The following is a 17,590-nucleotide window of genomic DNA, read 5'->3' as shown; positions in this document are numbered from 1 at the left end:
AGTCTTCCCCAATGTCTGCACGAAGGCCCGGGCCCTGCCCGGTATCCGCAGAAGGCTCTTGCGATCAGCTTCTTCACCATCCGGGCTGTGTATCCCGCCTCCTTTATCTACTCCTGCTCGCATCTGGACCCGACACCGAGGATGCCCCTTCTCTTCTCAGCCGGCCAAGCCATCTTCTTCACATTATACTTGGAGTGTCTGAGACCACTCCCGTCCAAGAAGGCTTCTAGAACACTCAGGGAAATAGTCTTAATCTCATCCTTCTCAGTCCAAATACAAAAGTACAGACTTCATCTAAAATCTTTACCATCTAGTATTTTAAAGTATGTAAATTATGTATCTGTTACCAGCTTAGTGTTTGGTGTGTCTTCATATAACACCATAGCTTGAGTTTTGCCAGTCTTACCGCTTCTGTATATTTCATAATACAGCACCATGTGAAAAGCAGATACCTAATACATTTATTTTGATTTCATAGGCCAAATGGTACCTTTAAATTGCCCTGCTGTGAAAGCCACCACTTAATACCTAATAAAACCTAATAAAACAGACTTGAGGTGACAAAGGAAGAGCTGGGTAGCAGCTCTCACCCACCTTTTGTGAATGAAGCCTTATCCCTGCACCTGACTGCACCCTTCAAGCTGTTGGCTTTACACCTAGTTACAGGAATTCTGTGAAAACATCCTCCTCTTTTTGAATGCCTTTTATTCATTTACTAAAATTTTCTTTTAAATTTGATTTTACTGAAGTATCGTTGATTTACAATGTTGTGTTAGTTTCTGGTATACAGCAAAGTGATTCAGATACATACTTTTTCAGATCCTTTTCCATTATAGTTTATTACAAGATATTGACTATAGTCCCCTGTACTATAGGTAACCGGACCTTGTTATCTATTTTATATTATATATAGTAGTTTGTATCTGCTAATCCCAAACTCCTAATTTATTGAATAGGCATGAACTGAACATCTTTTGATCATACTACACCCACTTCAACTCGAACTGTCATAGTACAAACCCTGACAGTCTCTGACCCTGGTCCTGCACAGCCCAGTTTTCTGTCTGTCTACATGGCTTTGCATTAGAAGCAGTTGCAATGGTAGCATTCATGCTCAGAAGACAATTTCTTGCTCCAAGGACAGAGCACCTACCTTGTTCTTGGTGGGATCACCAGGCTCTTTGGAAAAGGATGTGGAAAGTGTTAGTGAGTAATGGACCCAGTCTGGAGTGGTGTTCTCCTTAGGGTTGTTACTGGACAGTTGTTTCCTTGAGTAGAAAATCAAGACACATTCTATGAGAAAGTTTTCTCTGTGCCAAAGGAGTTTCCATAAGTTATTACATTTGGGCATACTAATAGAGTGCTTTTTGTTTCTTGGAATCAAGACAGACCATCTTATAATGATGTCAGACGTCCTCCAGTTCAGTCTGCTGGCCAGTTACAATCTGCATACAATTTGGATTGGATGAAACTATTGCTTTTGTAGATGTCTTTATTCGTTGTAGTCACTACTTGTAGCAAATATGTTCTAGATGGGATAGGGAGCATCTGAGAATGTAGTTCTACAAGGAAAGACAGTGGAAAAGGTGGCAAAACAGCAGAGACAGAAACGGGGACACAGTTATTGGCCAAGTAGCGCAGGAAGCCAAAGGATTAAGGAAGCTGAGAGCACAGTAAGCAGAAATAAAGATGCTCCCCACTGTCTGATCATCACCATGTTGACTCAGTGTCACTAAAACACTGCCAGTTGCTGCTTCAGACCAACTTCCACCAGCCCCGCATGTAGGCACACTACTTTCCCAGTCCACAAAACCTTATTAATGGACAAGGGCGAGGTCACAAAGGGAAGGTGAGACAGGGGTAAAGAATCCAAAGTCCTATTTTGACTCTTATAAAATCTTAGAAAGAGTACCTTAAAAGCAAGTTTTTGAAAGGGAGGGATTTAAAAGTCACATTTGTCTCATACACTTCTATAAAAGGATTATCACAGGAAATCCATACTTGCAATGTATATTTCACTGCTTTGTAATTTTTAAAATTTAATTGGAAAATAAGGTAGAGGGAAGGTTTTATTTGTATGTTAATTAAGCCTTGTACCTGGAATGATTCAAATCTTCTGGAAAAGTCAAATATCTCCATGAAATTGTAGTGAATAGTCTCCTACACCTAGTATCTGTGTGGGACACATAGGAAGTTTTAACTCACGAATATTCACAGATAGGACATAATGGTAGGAAAAAAGGACACTTGTTTTTCATAAAGAGACTTTAAGAATAACTGTATAGAGGAAAGGAACCAAGATGGCAGAGCAGAAGGACGTGCTCTCACTCCCTCTTGCGAGAACACCAGAATCACAACGAACTGCTGAACAATCATCGACAGGAAGACACTGGAACTCACCAAAAAAGATACCCCACATCCAAAGACAAAGGAGAAGCCACAATGAGATGGTAGGAAGGGCGCAATCACAGTAAAATCAAATCCCATAACTGCTGGGTGGGTGACTCACAGACCGGAGAACACTTATGCCACAGAAGTCCACCCACTGGAGTGAAGGTTCTGAGCCCCACGTCAGGCTTCCCAACCTGGGGGTCCACCAACGGGAAGAGGAATTCCTAGAGAATCAGACTTTGAAGCATAGTGGGAATTGACTGCAGGACTTTGACAGGACTGGGGGAAACAGAGACTCCACTCTTGGAGGGCACACACAAAGTAGTGTGCGCATCGGGACCCAGGGGAAGGAGCAGTGACCCCAGGGGAGACTGAACCAGACCTACCTGCCAGTGTTGGAGGGTCTCCTGCAGAGGCAGGGGGTGGCTGTGTCTCACCTTGAGGACAAGGACACTGGCAGCAGAAGTTCTGGGAAGTACTCCTTGGCATGAGCCCTCCCAGAGTTGGCCATTAGCCCCAACAAAGAGCCCGGGTAGGCTCCAGTGTTGGGTTGCCTCAGGCCAAACAACCAACAGGGAGGGAACCCAGTCCCACCCATCAACAGTCAAGTGGATTAAAGTTTTACTGAGCTCTGCCCACCAGAGCAACAGCCAGCTCTACCCACCACCAGTCCCTCCCATCAAGCCTCTTAGATAGCCTCATCCACCAGAAGGCAGAGAGAAGAAGCAAGAAGAACTACAATCCTGCAGCCTGTGGAACAAAAACCACATTCACAGAAAGAGAGACAAGATGAAAAGGCAGAGGGCTATGTACCAGATGAAGGAACAAGATAAAACCCCAGAAAAACAACTAAATGAAGTGGAGATAGGCAACCTTCCAGAGAAAGAATTCAGAATAATGATAGTAAAGATGATCCAGGACCTGGGAAAAACAATGGAGGCAAAGATCGAGAAGGTGCAAGAAATGTTTAGCAAAGACCTAGAAGAATTAAAGAACAAACAAACAGAGATGAACAATACAATAACTGAAATGAAAACTACACTAGAAGGAATCAATAGCAGATTAACTGAGACAGAAGAACAGATAAGTGACCTGGAAGACAGAATGGTGGAATTCACTGCTGCGGAAAAGAATAAAGAAAAAAGAATGAAAACAAATGAACACAGCCTAAGAGACCTCTGGGACAACATTAAATGCAACAACATTCACATTATAGGGGTCCAAGAAGGAGAAGAGAGAGAGAAAGGACCTGAGAAAATATTTGAAGAGATTATAGTCAAAAACTTCCCTAACATGGGAAAGGAAATAGCCACCCAAGTCCAGGAAGCACAGAGAGTCCCATACAGGATAAACCCAAGGAGAAACACGCCAAGACACATAGTAATCAAACTGGCAAAAATTAAAGAAAAATTATTGAAAGCAGCAAGGGAAAAAAGACAAATAACATACAAGGGAACTCCCACAAGGTTAACAGCTGATTTCTCAGCAGAAACTCTACTAGCCTGAAGGGAGTGGCATGATACACTTAAAGAGATGAAAGGGAAGAACCTACAACCAAGATTACTCTACCTGGCAAGGATCTCATTCAGATTTGATGGAGAAATCAAAAGCTTTACAGATAAGCAAAAGCTAAGAGAATTCAGCACCACCAAACCAGCTCTACAACAAATGCAAAAGGAACTTCTCTAGACAAGAAACACAAGAGAAGAAAAGGATCTACAAAAACAAACCCAAAACAATTAAGAAAATGGCCATAGGAACATACATATGGATAATTACCTTAAACATGAACGGATTAAATGCTCCAACCAAAGGACACAGGCTTGCTGAATGGATACAAAAACAATACCCATCTATATGCTGTCTACAAGAGACCCACTTCAGACCTAGGGACACATACAGACTGAAAGTGAGGGGATGGAAAAAGATATTCCATGCAAATGGAAATCAAAAGGAAGCTGAAGTAGCTACACTCATATCAGATAATATAGACTTTAAAACAAAGAATGTTACAAGAGACAAGGAAGGACACTACATCATGATCAAGGGATCAATCCAAGAAGAAGATATAACAATTATAAATATATATGCACCCAATATAGGAGCACCTCAATACATAACGCAACTGCTAACAGCTATAAAAGAGGAAATTGACAGTAACACAATAATAGTGGGGGACCTTAACACCTCACTTACACCAATGGACAGATCATCCAAAATGAAAATAAATAAGGAAACAGAAGCTTTAAATGACACAACAGACCAGATAGATTTAATTGATATTTATAAGACATGTCATCCAAAAACAGCAGATTACACTTTCTTCTCAAGTGCGCACGGAACATTCTCCAGGATAGATCACACCTTAGGTCACAAATCAAGCCTCAGTAAATTTAAGAAAATTGAAATCATATCACGCATCTTATCTGACCACAATGTTATGAGATTAGAAATGAATTACAGGGAAAAGAACATAAAAAAAACAACCACATGGCGGCTAAACAATATGTTACTAAATAACCAAGCGATCACTGAAGAAATCAAAGAGGAAATCAAAAAATACCTAGAGACAAATGACAATGAAAACACGACGATCCAAAACCTATGGGATGCAGCAAAAGCAGTTCTAAGAGGGAAGTTTATAGCTATACAAGCCTACTTCAAGAAACAAGAAAAATCTCAAATAAACAATCTAACCTTACACCTAAAGGAACTAGAGAAAGAAGAACAAACAAAACCCAAAGTTAGGAGAAGGAAAGAAATCATAAAGATCAGAGCAGAAATAAATGAAAGAGAAACAAAGAAAACAATAGCAAAGATCAATAAAACTAAAACCTGGTTCTTTGAGAAGATAAACAAAATTGATAAACCATTAGCCAGACTCATCAAGAAAAAGAGGGAGAGAACTCACGTCAACAAAATTAGAAATGAAAAAGGAGAAGTTACAACAGAAACTGCAGAAATACAAAGCATCCTAAGAGACTAATACAAGCAACTCTATGCCAATCAAATGGAAAACCTGGAAGAAATGGACAAGTTCTTAGAAAGGTATAACCTTCCAAGACTGAACCAGGAAGAAATAGAAAATATGAACAGACCAATCACAAGTAACGAAATTGAAACTGTAATTAAAAATCTTCCAACAAACAAAAGTCCAGGACCAGATGGCTTCACAGGTGAATTCTATCAAACATTTAGAGAAGAGCTAACACCCATCCTTCTCAAACTCTTCAAAAAAATTGCAAAGGAACACTCCCAAACTCATTCTATGAGGCCACCATTACCCTGATACCAAAACCAGACAAAGATACTACAAAAAGGAAAATGACAGACCAATATCACTGATGAATATAGACGCAAAAATCCTCAACAAAATACTAGCAAACAGAATGCAACAACACATTAAAAGGATCATACACCATGATCAAGTGGGATTTATCCCAGGGATGCAAGGATTCTTCAATATACACAAATCAATGTGATACACCATATTAACAAATTGAAGAATAAAAACCATACGATCATCACAATAGATGCAGAAAAAGCTTTTGACAAAATTCAACAACCATTTATGATAAAAACTCTCCAGAAAGTGGGCATAGAGGGAACCTTCCTCACATAATAAAGGCCATACATGATAAACCCACAGCAAACATCATTCTCAACGGTGAAAAACTGAAAGCATTTCCTCTAAGATCAGGAACAAGACAAGTATGCCCACTCTCACCACTATTATTCAACATAGTTTTGGAAGTCCTAGCCACGGCAATCAGAGGAAAAAAAGAAATAAAAGGAATGCAAATTGGAAAAGAAGTAAAACTGTCACTGTTTGCAGATGACATACTATACATAGAGAATCCTAAAAATGCCACCAGAAAACTACTAGAGCTAATCAATGAATTTGGTAAAGTTGCAGGATACAAAATTATTGCACAGAAATCTCTTGCATTCCTATACACTAATGATGAAAAATCTGAAAGAGAAATTATGGAAACACTCCCATTTACCATGGCAACAAAAAGAATAAAATACCTAGGAATAAACCTACCTAGGGAAACAAAAGACCTGTATGCAGAAAACTATAAGACACTGATGAAAGAAATTAAGGATGATACAAATAGATGGAGAGATCTACCATGTTCTTGGATTGGAAGAATCAACATTGTGAAAATGACTATACTACCCAAAGCAATCTACAGATTCAGTGCAATCCCTATCAAACTACCAATGGCATTTTGCACAGAAGTACAATAAAAAATTTCACAATTTGCATGGAAACACAAAAGACCCTGAATAGCCAAAGTAATCTTGAGAAAGAAAAACGGAGCTGGCAGAATCAGGCTCCCTGACTTCAGTCTATACTACGAAGCTACACTAATCAAGACAGTATGGTACTGTCACAAAAACAGAAATATAGATCAATGCAACAGGATAGAAAGCCCAGAGAAATTTCTAAAAATCTTATATGTTCTGGTATAATGTTATAAGTCATAATTCTAGTTATTACTTTAAAATGTATATCTCAAATAACTAAATTTCCTTGTCAATTGCATTATAATGAACTTTCATCAAATCTTTAACCGTGGTCATTTTTAAGTCTTTTGTCATTTACAGACAGTTCTGGGTGTACTCCGACGCTTTCCCAAAAATGTTCCCACGCACCTATGGTCAACTAATCTATGACAAAGGAGGCAAAGATATACAATGGAGAAAAGACAGTCTCTTCAATAAGTGGTGCTGGGAAAACTGGACAGCTACATGTAAAAGAATGAAATTAGAACACTCCGTAACACCATGCACAAAAATAAACTCAAAATGGATTAGAGACCTAAATGTAAGACCATACAGTATAAAACTCTTAGAGGAAAACATAGGAAGAACACTCTTTGACATAAATCACAGCAATATCTTTTTTGATCCACTTCCTAGAGTAATGGAAATAAAAACAAAAATAAACAAATGGGACCTAATGAAACTTCAAAGCTTTTGCACAGCAAAGGAAACCATAAACAAGACAAAAAGATAACCCTCAGAATGGGAGAAAATATTCGCAAACAAATCAATGGACAAAGGATTAATCTCCAAAATATATAAACAGCGCATGCAGCTCAATATTAAGGAAACAAACAACCCAATCCAAAAATGGGCAGAAGACCTAAATAGACAGTTCTCCGAAGAAGACTTACAGATGGACAAGAATCACATGAACAGCTGCTCAACATCACTCATTATTAGAGAAATGTAAATCAAAACTATAATGAGGTATCATCTCACACTAGTTAGAATGGGCATCATCAGAAATTCTACAAACAACAAATGCTGGAGAGGGTGTGGAGAAAAGGGAACCCTCTTGCACTGTTGGTGGGAATGTAAATTGATACAGCCACTATGGAGAACAGAATGGAGGTTCCTTAAAAAACTAAAAATAGAATTACCATATGATCCAGCAATCCCATTACTGGCATTACTGGGTGTATACCCAGAGAAAACCATAATTCAAAAAGACACATGCACCCCAATGTTCATTGCAGCATTATTTACAATAGCCAGGTCATGGAAGCAACCTAAATGCCCATCGACAGACATATGAATAGAGAAAAACAAATATCGTATATTAATGCATGTAAGTGGAACCTAGAAAAATGGTACAGATGAACCTGTTTGCAAGGCAGAAGTTGAGACACAGATGTAGAGAAACATATGGACACCAAGTGGGGAAAACCACGGTGGGGTGGGGATGGTGGTGTGCTGAATTGGGCGATTGGGATTGACATGTATACACTGATGTGTATAAAACTGATGACTAATAAGAATCTGCAGTGTAAAAAACCAAACAAACAAAAAAAACAACTAATACTAAACTATCTTTGGGTTATTTGTATGGAAATATGTTAATATAAATGTTTCAGACGTTACATGAAATTTCTAAAAATCTTATATGTTCTGGTATAATGTTATAAGTCATAATTCTAGTTATTACTTTAAAATGTATATCTCAAATAACTAAATTTCCTTGTCAATTGCATTATAATGAACTTTCATCAAATCTTTAACCGTGGTCATTTTTAAGTCTTTTGTCATTTACAGACAGTTCTGGGTGTACTCCGACGCTTTCCCAAAAATGTGCCTATAAAAGGGTTTCATCTTCAGGGAATTCATGGAAAAGACTCTGACAAGTACAGGTTTCTGGTAACTGACTATACTGTTGAACTGAATGAATAAGCATTTTCAGAACTCTAATGGAAAACTGATGAATTCATAAAAGTGCTAACAAAAGATAAAGATGAAAAAAAATCAATTACATGGGACTAGTGAACTGATGGGGATGATTATAATTTTTGTGACCTTCTGTTTGAAGAAAGAAAAAAAAATCCCACAAGGACTCAGAGGCAAAAAATATACAAATCAATTTTCTCTGCAAAGTAAAGGAGCTGTTACAGTGGAGGATTACTGGACTGAATGTCAATATTATGAAATAGTATGAGTGTGTTTCGTGTTTGATAATTGCAGTCATTGTTGCTTTTGTTGTGGTCATTCATTTAAAATGCTTGGTGTCAGTTTATCTCTTGTAAAAATAAAATACTGTGTGTGTGTGTGTGTGTGTGTGTGTGTGTGTGTGAGAGAGAGAGAAAAGAATAAATGTATAAGTAAGGGGCTGAGCACTAGTCTGTACGGCATGTGGATTTTGGAACGTTTAACAGATGTTTATCATGATTTGATTCGTGGCTTGGGTGGCAAGTCCTCTTTCTGGGCATCTTTTGCTTGACAGAATCCCAGCACATCTCAAGTTCCTGGATAGTTTACGCATCCTCTTCTGCCAGATATCAATCTAGGGGGTTTAGTGCTTGGATGTCAGGGTGAGTGTTGATGATACTCGGAAGATCTGGGGAAGCATGTTACTAAGTTGGTAAAACATTTCTTCAGAAATGCTCTGTTAAGAGGTAAGAAAAAAAAAAGTTTGCACTTGTTAAATCATCACTGATTTAAAAAAAATGTTTAAGTATTTTAAAACATGGAAGTAATGGCAGTAGTTCTAGACATGGAGTGTAATATGTGAACACTATCTTTCAGAGCTGATTTAACTGCACAGCTGTGGGCAGGGCTGTTTCTCTGGATCCAGCCTCTGAGAACCTACGCTATTTCTGTCAAGTAATAAGTCTGATTACCAGAAAAACCCCTAGATAACAGTAGTGCACTCAGTGATAAGTTTTGCTAAATTTTACATAGAACACGGAATCATCCTCTGCTCATGTCCTTTATGAATCGATATAACATAAATGTGGGGCGGGGAAGGAAAGATGAGTTAAGTTCAGCTTTGGGGGTTAATCAAAGATCCCCTGAGTGGCAGATACTAACATCTTTGACAGTAAACTACGTGCCTTGATGGCATGCAAACACTTCTCCCCTTAAAACACAGAAAGCTGCTAGCATTTTCTTATGCTCTTTTGAGTTTACGGCAGTGTACCTAGCTATGTCTGCGAGGAATATCACAACAGAGACTGAACTGGGGTGAGAGCTATCCAGATAACACACCTGTGGCACCAGAAACTGCACTGTCCTAGAAATTCCTCCGTCCCACGAAGCCATTTCCATCATGAAACCTAAAATAGAACAACAGACTTTGCTGAATTATGAGTTCTGGTCTTCAAACCTACCAGTCCTTTATTGAAAATAAACTGAATTTTCATCGAGGAGCTGCACGTCTTGACTTTTTAGGTAGCTACTTGCCTGTAGGAAAGGTTAAGCCTGAAGGCCAGATAAACTTCTGCAATCCTTATTTCTCCAGGCCAGAGAGGTTGCACATCGTTCCGTCAAAATACTTGTAATGTCATTTCTTAAGTCCTATTTTGCCTCCACACAATGAAGCCAAAACAGGTTATCAAAGATTAATGAAACACGTGGTTCTATTTTCTTTTGAAGAAAATAAAAGGTAACAGAGAGTAAGCTCCACCAATGTCCAAATAGTCTCACATTTCAAGAGGTCTGGAGGGAGCTCCCTGGTGGCCTAGTGGTTAGGATTACAGGCTTTCACTCCTGTGACCCGGGTTCAATCCCTGGTCAGGGAACTGAGATGCTGCAGGCCGTGTGACACGGCCCAAAAAAAGAGGGCTGGAGATTTTATTTTTTGATTGGAAAAAGGTAGATAAAAAAGCCGCTATGAAATATGTGCTTGTTAAACCATTTAACTGAGGCACCAGATGCCAGGGGTAACTGCTACAATTCTTTCTCCTGGTTTGCTCTACTTTCAATATTTTCAAGGAAGAAATATAGGTCGTTGTTGTTAAATATAAGGTTGTGTTTACCTTTGACACACTTAAACACAAGTTCTGCTCTCCTTAAGCACCACGGTATAGTCATTTCCTAAAAACAGAAACAAAACAAATCATGTTTCTAACTGAACTTTGTAAAAAAGAAAAAAAAATATATATATGGTCAGATCTTAATTTATCTATAATGTTGACCACCCACTTACAGGCAACCATTAGCTGATTTCAGCTAGATTTCCTCTGGTTTTTAGGCATGTAACCTGTTCCAGCTGTTAGACTATACTTGTGGAATGCAAACTAACTGAATTAGCCTAGTCAGTATAATTTTAAAAATGAACATTCCCTTAAAACTTTCTACATAATTAACTCTAAAGACAAATATATGTGACATAGGAACTCCACCTACTTCTCTCAATATGTTAGCATGAATAATTCCATTAAATTGTACAATATTTGAATAAGCAATGCATCAAAATGTTTTCCTTGGGGCTTCCCTGGTGGCGCAGTGGTTAAGAATCCGCCTGCCAATGCAGGGGACACGGATTCTATCCCTGGTCTGGGAAGATCCAACATGCCACAGAGCAACTAAGCCCATGCGCCGCAACTACTGAGACTGTGCTCTTGAGCTCATGAGCCACAACTACTGAGCCCGCGAGTCACAACTACTGAAGCCTGCGCGCCTAGAGCCCGTGCTCCGCAACGAGAAGCCACCTCAGTGAGAAGCCCTCGCACCGCAACGAAGAGCAGCCTCTGCTTGCTGCAACTAGAGAAAGCCCGCACGCAGCAATGAAGACCCAAAGCAGCCAAAAATAAATAAATAAATTTAAATTTAAAAAAAATGTTTTCTGTGTGTAACATGTTATTACAAAGTACCAGAAACAAACAAGCGCCCTATCCCAGCCACCTAACCGACCAATGAGCTCTTTTTTGGACGCTCCTTCCTAACCCTTGACCGAGTGAGCACATGCGTGCCGCGAACCAACCAACCCACACATTTATACTTTTCTGTGGTCGTGATCAGCGATTGTGCCATTTTAAATTCTATTTCTTTTCACTATTACCGAATTACTCTCCCATGCTGCAAGTCTTTGTAACTGTAACAATAAAATACGTTTATTAATTCATTACGGTGATCCTTCAGGATCTTTTTTACACTCTTGGAAATCACTGAGGACTGCACTGAGCTTTTGTCTATGTGGATTATGTCTCCTGATATTTACTGCATTAGAAATAAAAACTGAGAAAATTTTAATTTCATTTAAAAACGATAAACCCACCATACGTTAATGTAACGTATTTTTTAAAAATGTAAAGTAACTATCTTTTCCAAAACAAAAAAAATCTGAGTGAGAAGAAGGGCAATGCCTTACATATCTACAAATCTCATTAATGCCTGGCCTCACGGAAGACATCTGGACTCTCACATCTGCCTCTGCATCAATCTGCTGTGTGATCATACAGCCTCGGGAAGAACTCAGTGACGCTCATGCAAGAATGAGAATGCAAAAGGCAGAGTGTCTTAGTATTATCGTGAAGATATTTTTAGTCTTGCTGACCCCCAGAGGGGGCTAGCATCCTGGGGTATCTTCAGAACACAATTTAAAAACTGCTGTTTTATTGAGTTAATGCATCATAATTTATTTAAAATGGCCTCTTATAACTCAATTTCCCCTTTCTGTTAATAACACTGCAGTGGACACATTTATGTATATGACGCATGTGTGTATCTACATCTATAGATGTCTTGTTTTTTGAATAATTTCCTGGGATACTTACTCCTATAGATTAGTGAAATAAAATTCAAGTTTTTCCCTAAAAGGTAATATCAATTTACATTAGCCATTAGCAATGTATGCACCATCCAATTTCATCATATTGTCCACCAGCATTTGGACACTTAAATATTATTTAAAAGATTATTTAACGTACTTACTAATTTAATAGATCCAAAACGGTATCACCCTGATGGCTTTTAAAAAATAGGATTTATTCTTTGAAACAGTTTTAGGTTGACAGAAAAATTATGAAAATGGTACGGAGAATTGCCATACACTCCCACACTCAGGTTCCCCTGTTAACATCTTATATTAGTAGAGCACTAGAAGTGAGGCTGTCCACGTACCTATCAAGAGTAAAGGGAACATACGACACAAATGAACTTATCTACAAAACAAAAACAGACTAACAGACATAGAGAACAGACTTGTGGTTGCCAAGGGGGAGGGGGGAGGGGGAAGGAAGGACTGGGAGTTTGGGATTAGCAGATGCAAACTATTACATATAGGATGGATAAACAACAAGGTCCTACTGTTTAGCACAGGGAACCATATTCAATATCCTGTGATAAGCCATAATGGGAAAGAGTATGAAAAAAATGTAAATATATGTATAACAGTCACTTTGCTATATAACAGAAATTAAACACAACACTGTAAATCAACTATACTTCAATAAAATTTTTTAAAAAGGAATAAAGAAACCAGACTACATCAAACAATGGCAGAAAAATCCTTTAGCAGTTCTAATCTACTTTGGGTTTTCACCAATATGTACATCTAAAGCAATAGCAGACGACAACACTGAATTTTTTCTACATTGTCAAATCACAATTGTGAAGTTATAGGAATTTGGGTGATGACACTTCGGTGAAATAACCAACACACACACAGACACAGAAACAGAAAGTCCTATTTTTAACAATTGTCAGGAGAAAATTATTAAGGAGAACCTAAAAGTTCATTTTGGAAATGTTTCCCCACCAAATAAGGGCTTTAGCCCGTATCATTTAAGGAGCCAGATGAATCAGAGGCTGTTAGAAAGCAGCAGCTAGAATCTGATCTTCCAAGTACCCCATGTACTTTTATTGAACTTAATCATAACTGTCAAATTGCCATGATGTCACTAAAGGATTTCTATTTGCAGTCAGTTAAAAATAAAACCCCAAATACATTTTTATTCTTTCTACTGGGTGCACTATTCTCTTTGTAAATGCAGTACTATAAACAAATTACTTAAAAACCAGAAAACAACCTGAACTACTATTGACACCTTATTATTAACTCAAATCCATAGTGCACGCAGATCTCCCCGGCTTTTACCCAATGGCGTTTTCTGTTCGAGGACCACGTCCAGGACACTTCACTCTATTGAGTCATTACGTCGCCCGAGGCTCCTCTTGCCCTGAGTTTCTCAGACTTCCCTTGTTTTTGATGAGCCTGAGTTTTGAGGAGGGCTGGTCAGGTATTTTGTAGGACGCCCCCTATTAGAATTTGATGTTTGCATCATGATTACACAGGAGCTATGGATTTGGGCAGGAAGACTACAGAGGTGAAGTATCATTTTCATCACACCATATCAAGGGTAGATAATCAATGCGATTTATGACTAGCGATGTAAGCCTGGAACACCTGGCTGGGGTGGTGTTTTTAAGGTCCCCGGCCCTGACCTTCCCCTCTGACCTCTGTGGGAAGAAGTCACTGTGGGCAGCCCACACTTAAGAGTGGAGATTTTGTGCCCCCCTCCTTGAGGATGGAGGATCTACGTAAGTTACTTGGAATTTTTCTGCATGGGAGGTTTGTTTCTTCTCCCCTATTCATTTGTTTATTCGAGCATTTGTTTATATCAGTATGGACTCATGGATATTTACTTTATATTTTGGGTTATAATTACCTAACCTTCTCTCAGTCTTGCTCTAATTGGCTTCTCCGGCATTATTCACACTTCATGAAACGTGCCAGCCCCTCTCCTGGGCTGAGTGTCACTGAGCTATCCCAGGCCTTCACCCATCTCTGACGGTCTCTGTGATTTCAGGTCTAGTTATTGCTATCGCTTCCCATGTAGTTTCCTGGACCCCAGAATTTCCCCTTCGAACTGATTTGGTTGATTTATCTGAAATACCTTTCTGATCACATTACACTCCTGTTTAGTAAGTTGCAATTGCTTCCTGCTGCCGCATGAATAACATCTAAGACTTTCTTTAGTATTTAAGGCTAATTACCTTAGGACCCAAACTATCTCAGCTTCTATGACTTTTAAATTTAAAAAGTGAGGTTTCACTCCAGCCTGCCTGTCCGCCTTTGCCTGAACATGATCTGCAATGCCTGTCACCCACTCCTCCCATTTTCCTCAAGCCATTTCTTCTGCCTAGAATGCCCTCCCCATTCTTCCCATCTGTTGAAACCTGCTCTTCCCTCCCTAACCGTCCTCTCCTTCATGAAGTACTTCCCAGTTCCCAAGCTACAAATGGTGTCTCTGAACTCCCCGAGGACTTTGTTTTTGTTTTATCTCCATGATCATATTTTACTGTGTTTTTTTTGGGGGGGGGGCGGTGGTAGAGGAACAGGTAGGGAGATGGGATCTATGTCTTCTTTATTAAGGTGTGTGCTCTCTAAGGGCAGGAACCACTTTTTATTTACCTTTATTACCTTTATGATGATGCCTCCTGCAACACTGAGCATACAGAAGCTCAGGCATACAGGTTGAGTGAGTGAACCATTTATTATCCATGGAAATTTAAAAAGAAAGTGACTTTCTCTGTAGCTAGAATTAGGCTTTGAGAGGAAACTACTTTGTTTTCTTTTTCTTTTTGGCTGTGCCTCGCGGCATGCGGGATCTTACTTCCCCGACCAGGGATCGAACCTGGGCCCTCAGCAGGAAAGTGCAGAGTCCTAACCACTGAACTGCAGGGAATTCCCAGGAAACTACTTTTTTGTGTCCAAGATACTTTTAAGATTGATAAATAAAAGGGGTCTAGTTGCCAAAAGGGCTAAAACGTAAAGAATCCTCTTTTCCAAGACTCTGGACGCTTATAAAAATGACTAGCAGAATTGCCTGATGTTTAAATTAAGTTTATAATACGTCTTAGCTTCAAAGTTCAGGAAGAATATTTCCTTGTAACTGACAAGGCTGTTATAAGAGAGCCACGGTGCCTTACGGGAGTACACATATGCATGGAGTGACAAGTTTTTGTCTTTTGTCTTATTTCTGCCTAGTTTAAAAAAATGTACAGAGAGAGCAAGGTGACTAAGAAATACCTACCTGCGGCTAAGAGGAAATGCTGATAGCTCTGAAAACTACGATAATAATGTCTTACATTTACATAGAACTTTACAATATACATAATTTGTATCTCTCAAAAAACAACTTTTATAAACTAAAAAGGACACTGAGAAAGGTAGAGTGAACCACTCAAGGTCATGTGACAGTCTGAGACCTGCATTTTTTCATTTTCTTAACAGTATCTTTTGATGAGAAAGGTTTTAAATTTTAATGAAGTACAATTTATTAAGCTTTTCTTTTATGGTTTACGTTTTTTTGGTGTCTTAACAAATCTCTGCTTAATCTGATACCAGGATTTTCTTTTGTGTTTTCCTCTAGAGGTTTTACACTATTAGCTTTTTTGGCTGAGGTCTATGACCCATTTTAAGTTAATTTTTATGTATGATTGTGAGGTAAAGCTCAAAGTTTATTTTGTTGTTGTTGTTGTTGTTTTCCTGTATAAATACCCAATTTTTCCAACACCACTGGTTGGAAACATTACACTTTCTCACACTGAACTGCCTTGGCATCTCTGCTGTAAACCAAATGACCACATATGCACGGATTTATTTCTGGATTCTTTATTCTGTTCCTTTGATCCACAGTCTATTCTTTTGCCAGTGTCACACTGCACTGGTTATTGTAGCTTGCTAAGCTTGTTAGCCTTGAAATCAATTGCTGTAAGTTCCCCAACTTTGTTCTTTTTCAAAATTGTTTTGACTGTTTTAGGTCCTGTGTATTTCATATAAATGTTAGAATTAGCTTTATCTCCAAAATCACCTTATAAGGATTTTGACTGGGATTTAAATCTATAGATCAGTTTGAAGAGAACAGATAGCAGTACTGAGTCTTCCAACCAATGAACACGTATATCTATTTATTTAGGTCTTTTAAATTTCTTTCAGTAACTAAAAACTTGATTTTGTAGTTGCTAGGTCGTTTTTCACAGCATCTTTTTACTTGAAGACATTTTAAGCTTGTCTTCAAGCTCTTTAAACACAGTAATCAACTATTTTATGGTCCGTGTCTCATAATTCCAGTGCCTCAAAAGTCTTTGCGCATCTGTTTTTAGGTTTCGTTGTTTCTGCTGGTTTTCATTAGTGGTGTTTTATTTACTTACCCTTCACTTGCATTAAACATTTTATTGAAGGATCATATGTGGGAATAAATGCTAAAGTATAACTGAGTATTTGCATCACTTTAAAATGCTACTCTAAAACATAACATTTTTTCGAAATACCACGGAAATAATCAGAATCAAGGAATTACTACTATCCATACTATTATAATAAAGCACTTGTTTTTACATATAAAAAAGCATTATCTGACAGTAGCTTGTCTTATCTGTAATTTATTGCCATCTACAATTAGCCTTTGAAACATCTCAGGCTAAGGCCAGGGCTAAGCACTACTTACATGAGGACAGCCATTGTGCAGTGTGAGCACAGAGCCTCCGAAGGGCCAGCCTTCAGCATCAACACACAGAATACCTATGATCCCACTGCATAAAAGTCAGGATCGTGATGGAAATGATGAAAGACTGAAGCACAAGTTAGAACAGGGATAGTTCTAGTGGTCTGACCAAAAGTAGATGGAAAAAATCAAGTCCCTTCACTGCCCCACTTCTCCAAAGATCATCCCCTTTTATCCCTCAATAGCTTGCTTTCTTGCTTTGGGTATGTGTGGTTAATAGCGTGGTCTAGAGCAAATATCTATGAGCCAAATTAATACGAACTCTTCAGAATGATGTGAATTAACGCAAAGTTTTGTCAGTGCTATATAGAGAACACACCAAAATACCAGCTCCGGGCAGGATCCCAGGATATCTTCGAAGTGACAGACAATTTAATTTTCACATGATATGAACACTCATATTCTGTTTACCTCCGCTTAGC

General features: G+C 38.6%; 1 protein-coding gene across 3 annotated transcripts in view; it reads right to left on the bottom strand.

The window, feature by feature from the left end:
- FERRY3 (FERRY endosomal RAB5 effector complex subunit 3) overlaps positions 1-17,590 on the bottom strand; it is a 51,006-nt gene that overhangs the window by 4,232 nt on the left and 29,184 nt on the right. For 2 of the 3 annotated variants that reach the window (XM_060306408.2, XM_030834672.3), the window contains exons 12-14: positions 10,695-10,752; positions 9,925-9,992; positions 4,642-9,322 (exon numbers count right to left, since the gene is read on the bottom strand). In XM_060306408.2, coding sequence (XP_060162391.1) covers positions 9,230-9,322; positions 9,925-9,992; positions 10,695-10,752 — 219 coding nt within the window. In that variant the 3' untranslated portion in view covers positions 4,642-9,229. Of the gene's footprint in view, positions 1-1,153; positions 1,269-4,641; positions 9,323-9,924; positions 9,993-10,694; positions 10,753-17,590 lie in introns of those variants that run through there. The other variant, XR_009565529.2, reaches the window with a different exon arrangement.

This window comes from Globicephala melas, chromosome 10 (assembly GCF_963455315.2).
Source record: "Globicephala melas chromosome 10, mGloMel1.2, whole genome shotgun sequence".
NCBI classification, from domain to species: domain Eukaryota; kingdom Metazoa; phylum Chordata; class Mammalia; order Artiodactyla; family Delphinidae; genus Globicephala; species Globicephala melas.
Note: the sequence above shows the minus strand (reverse complement) of the source record. Positions and strands in the feature narration are given on the sequence as shown.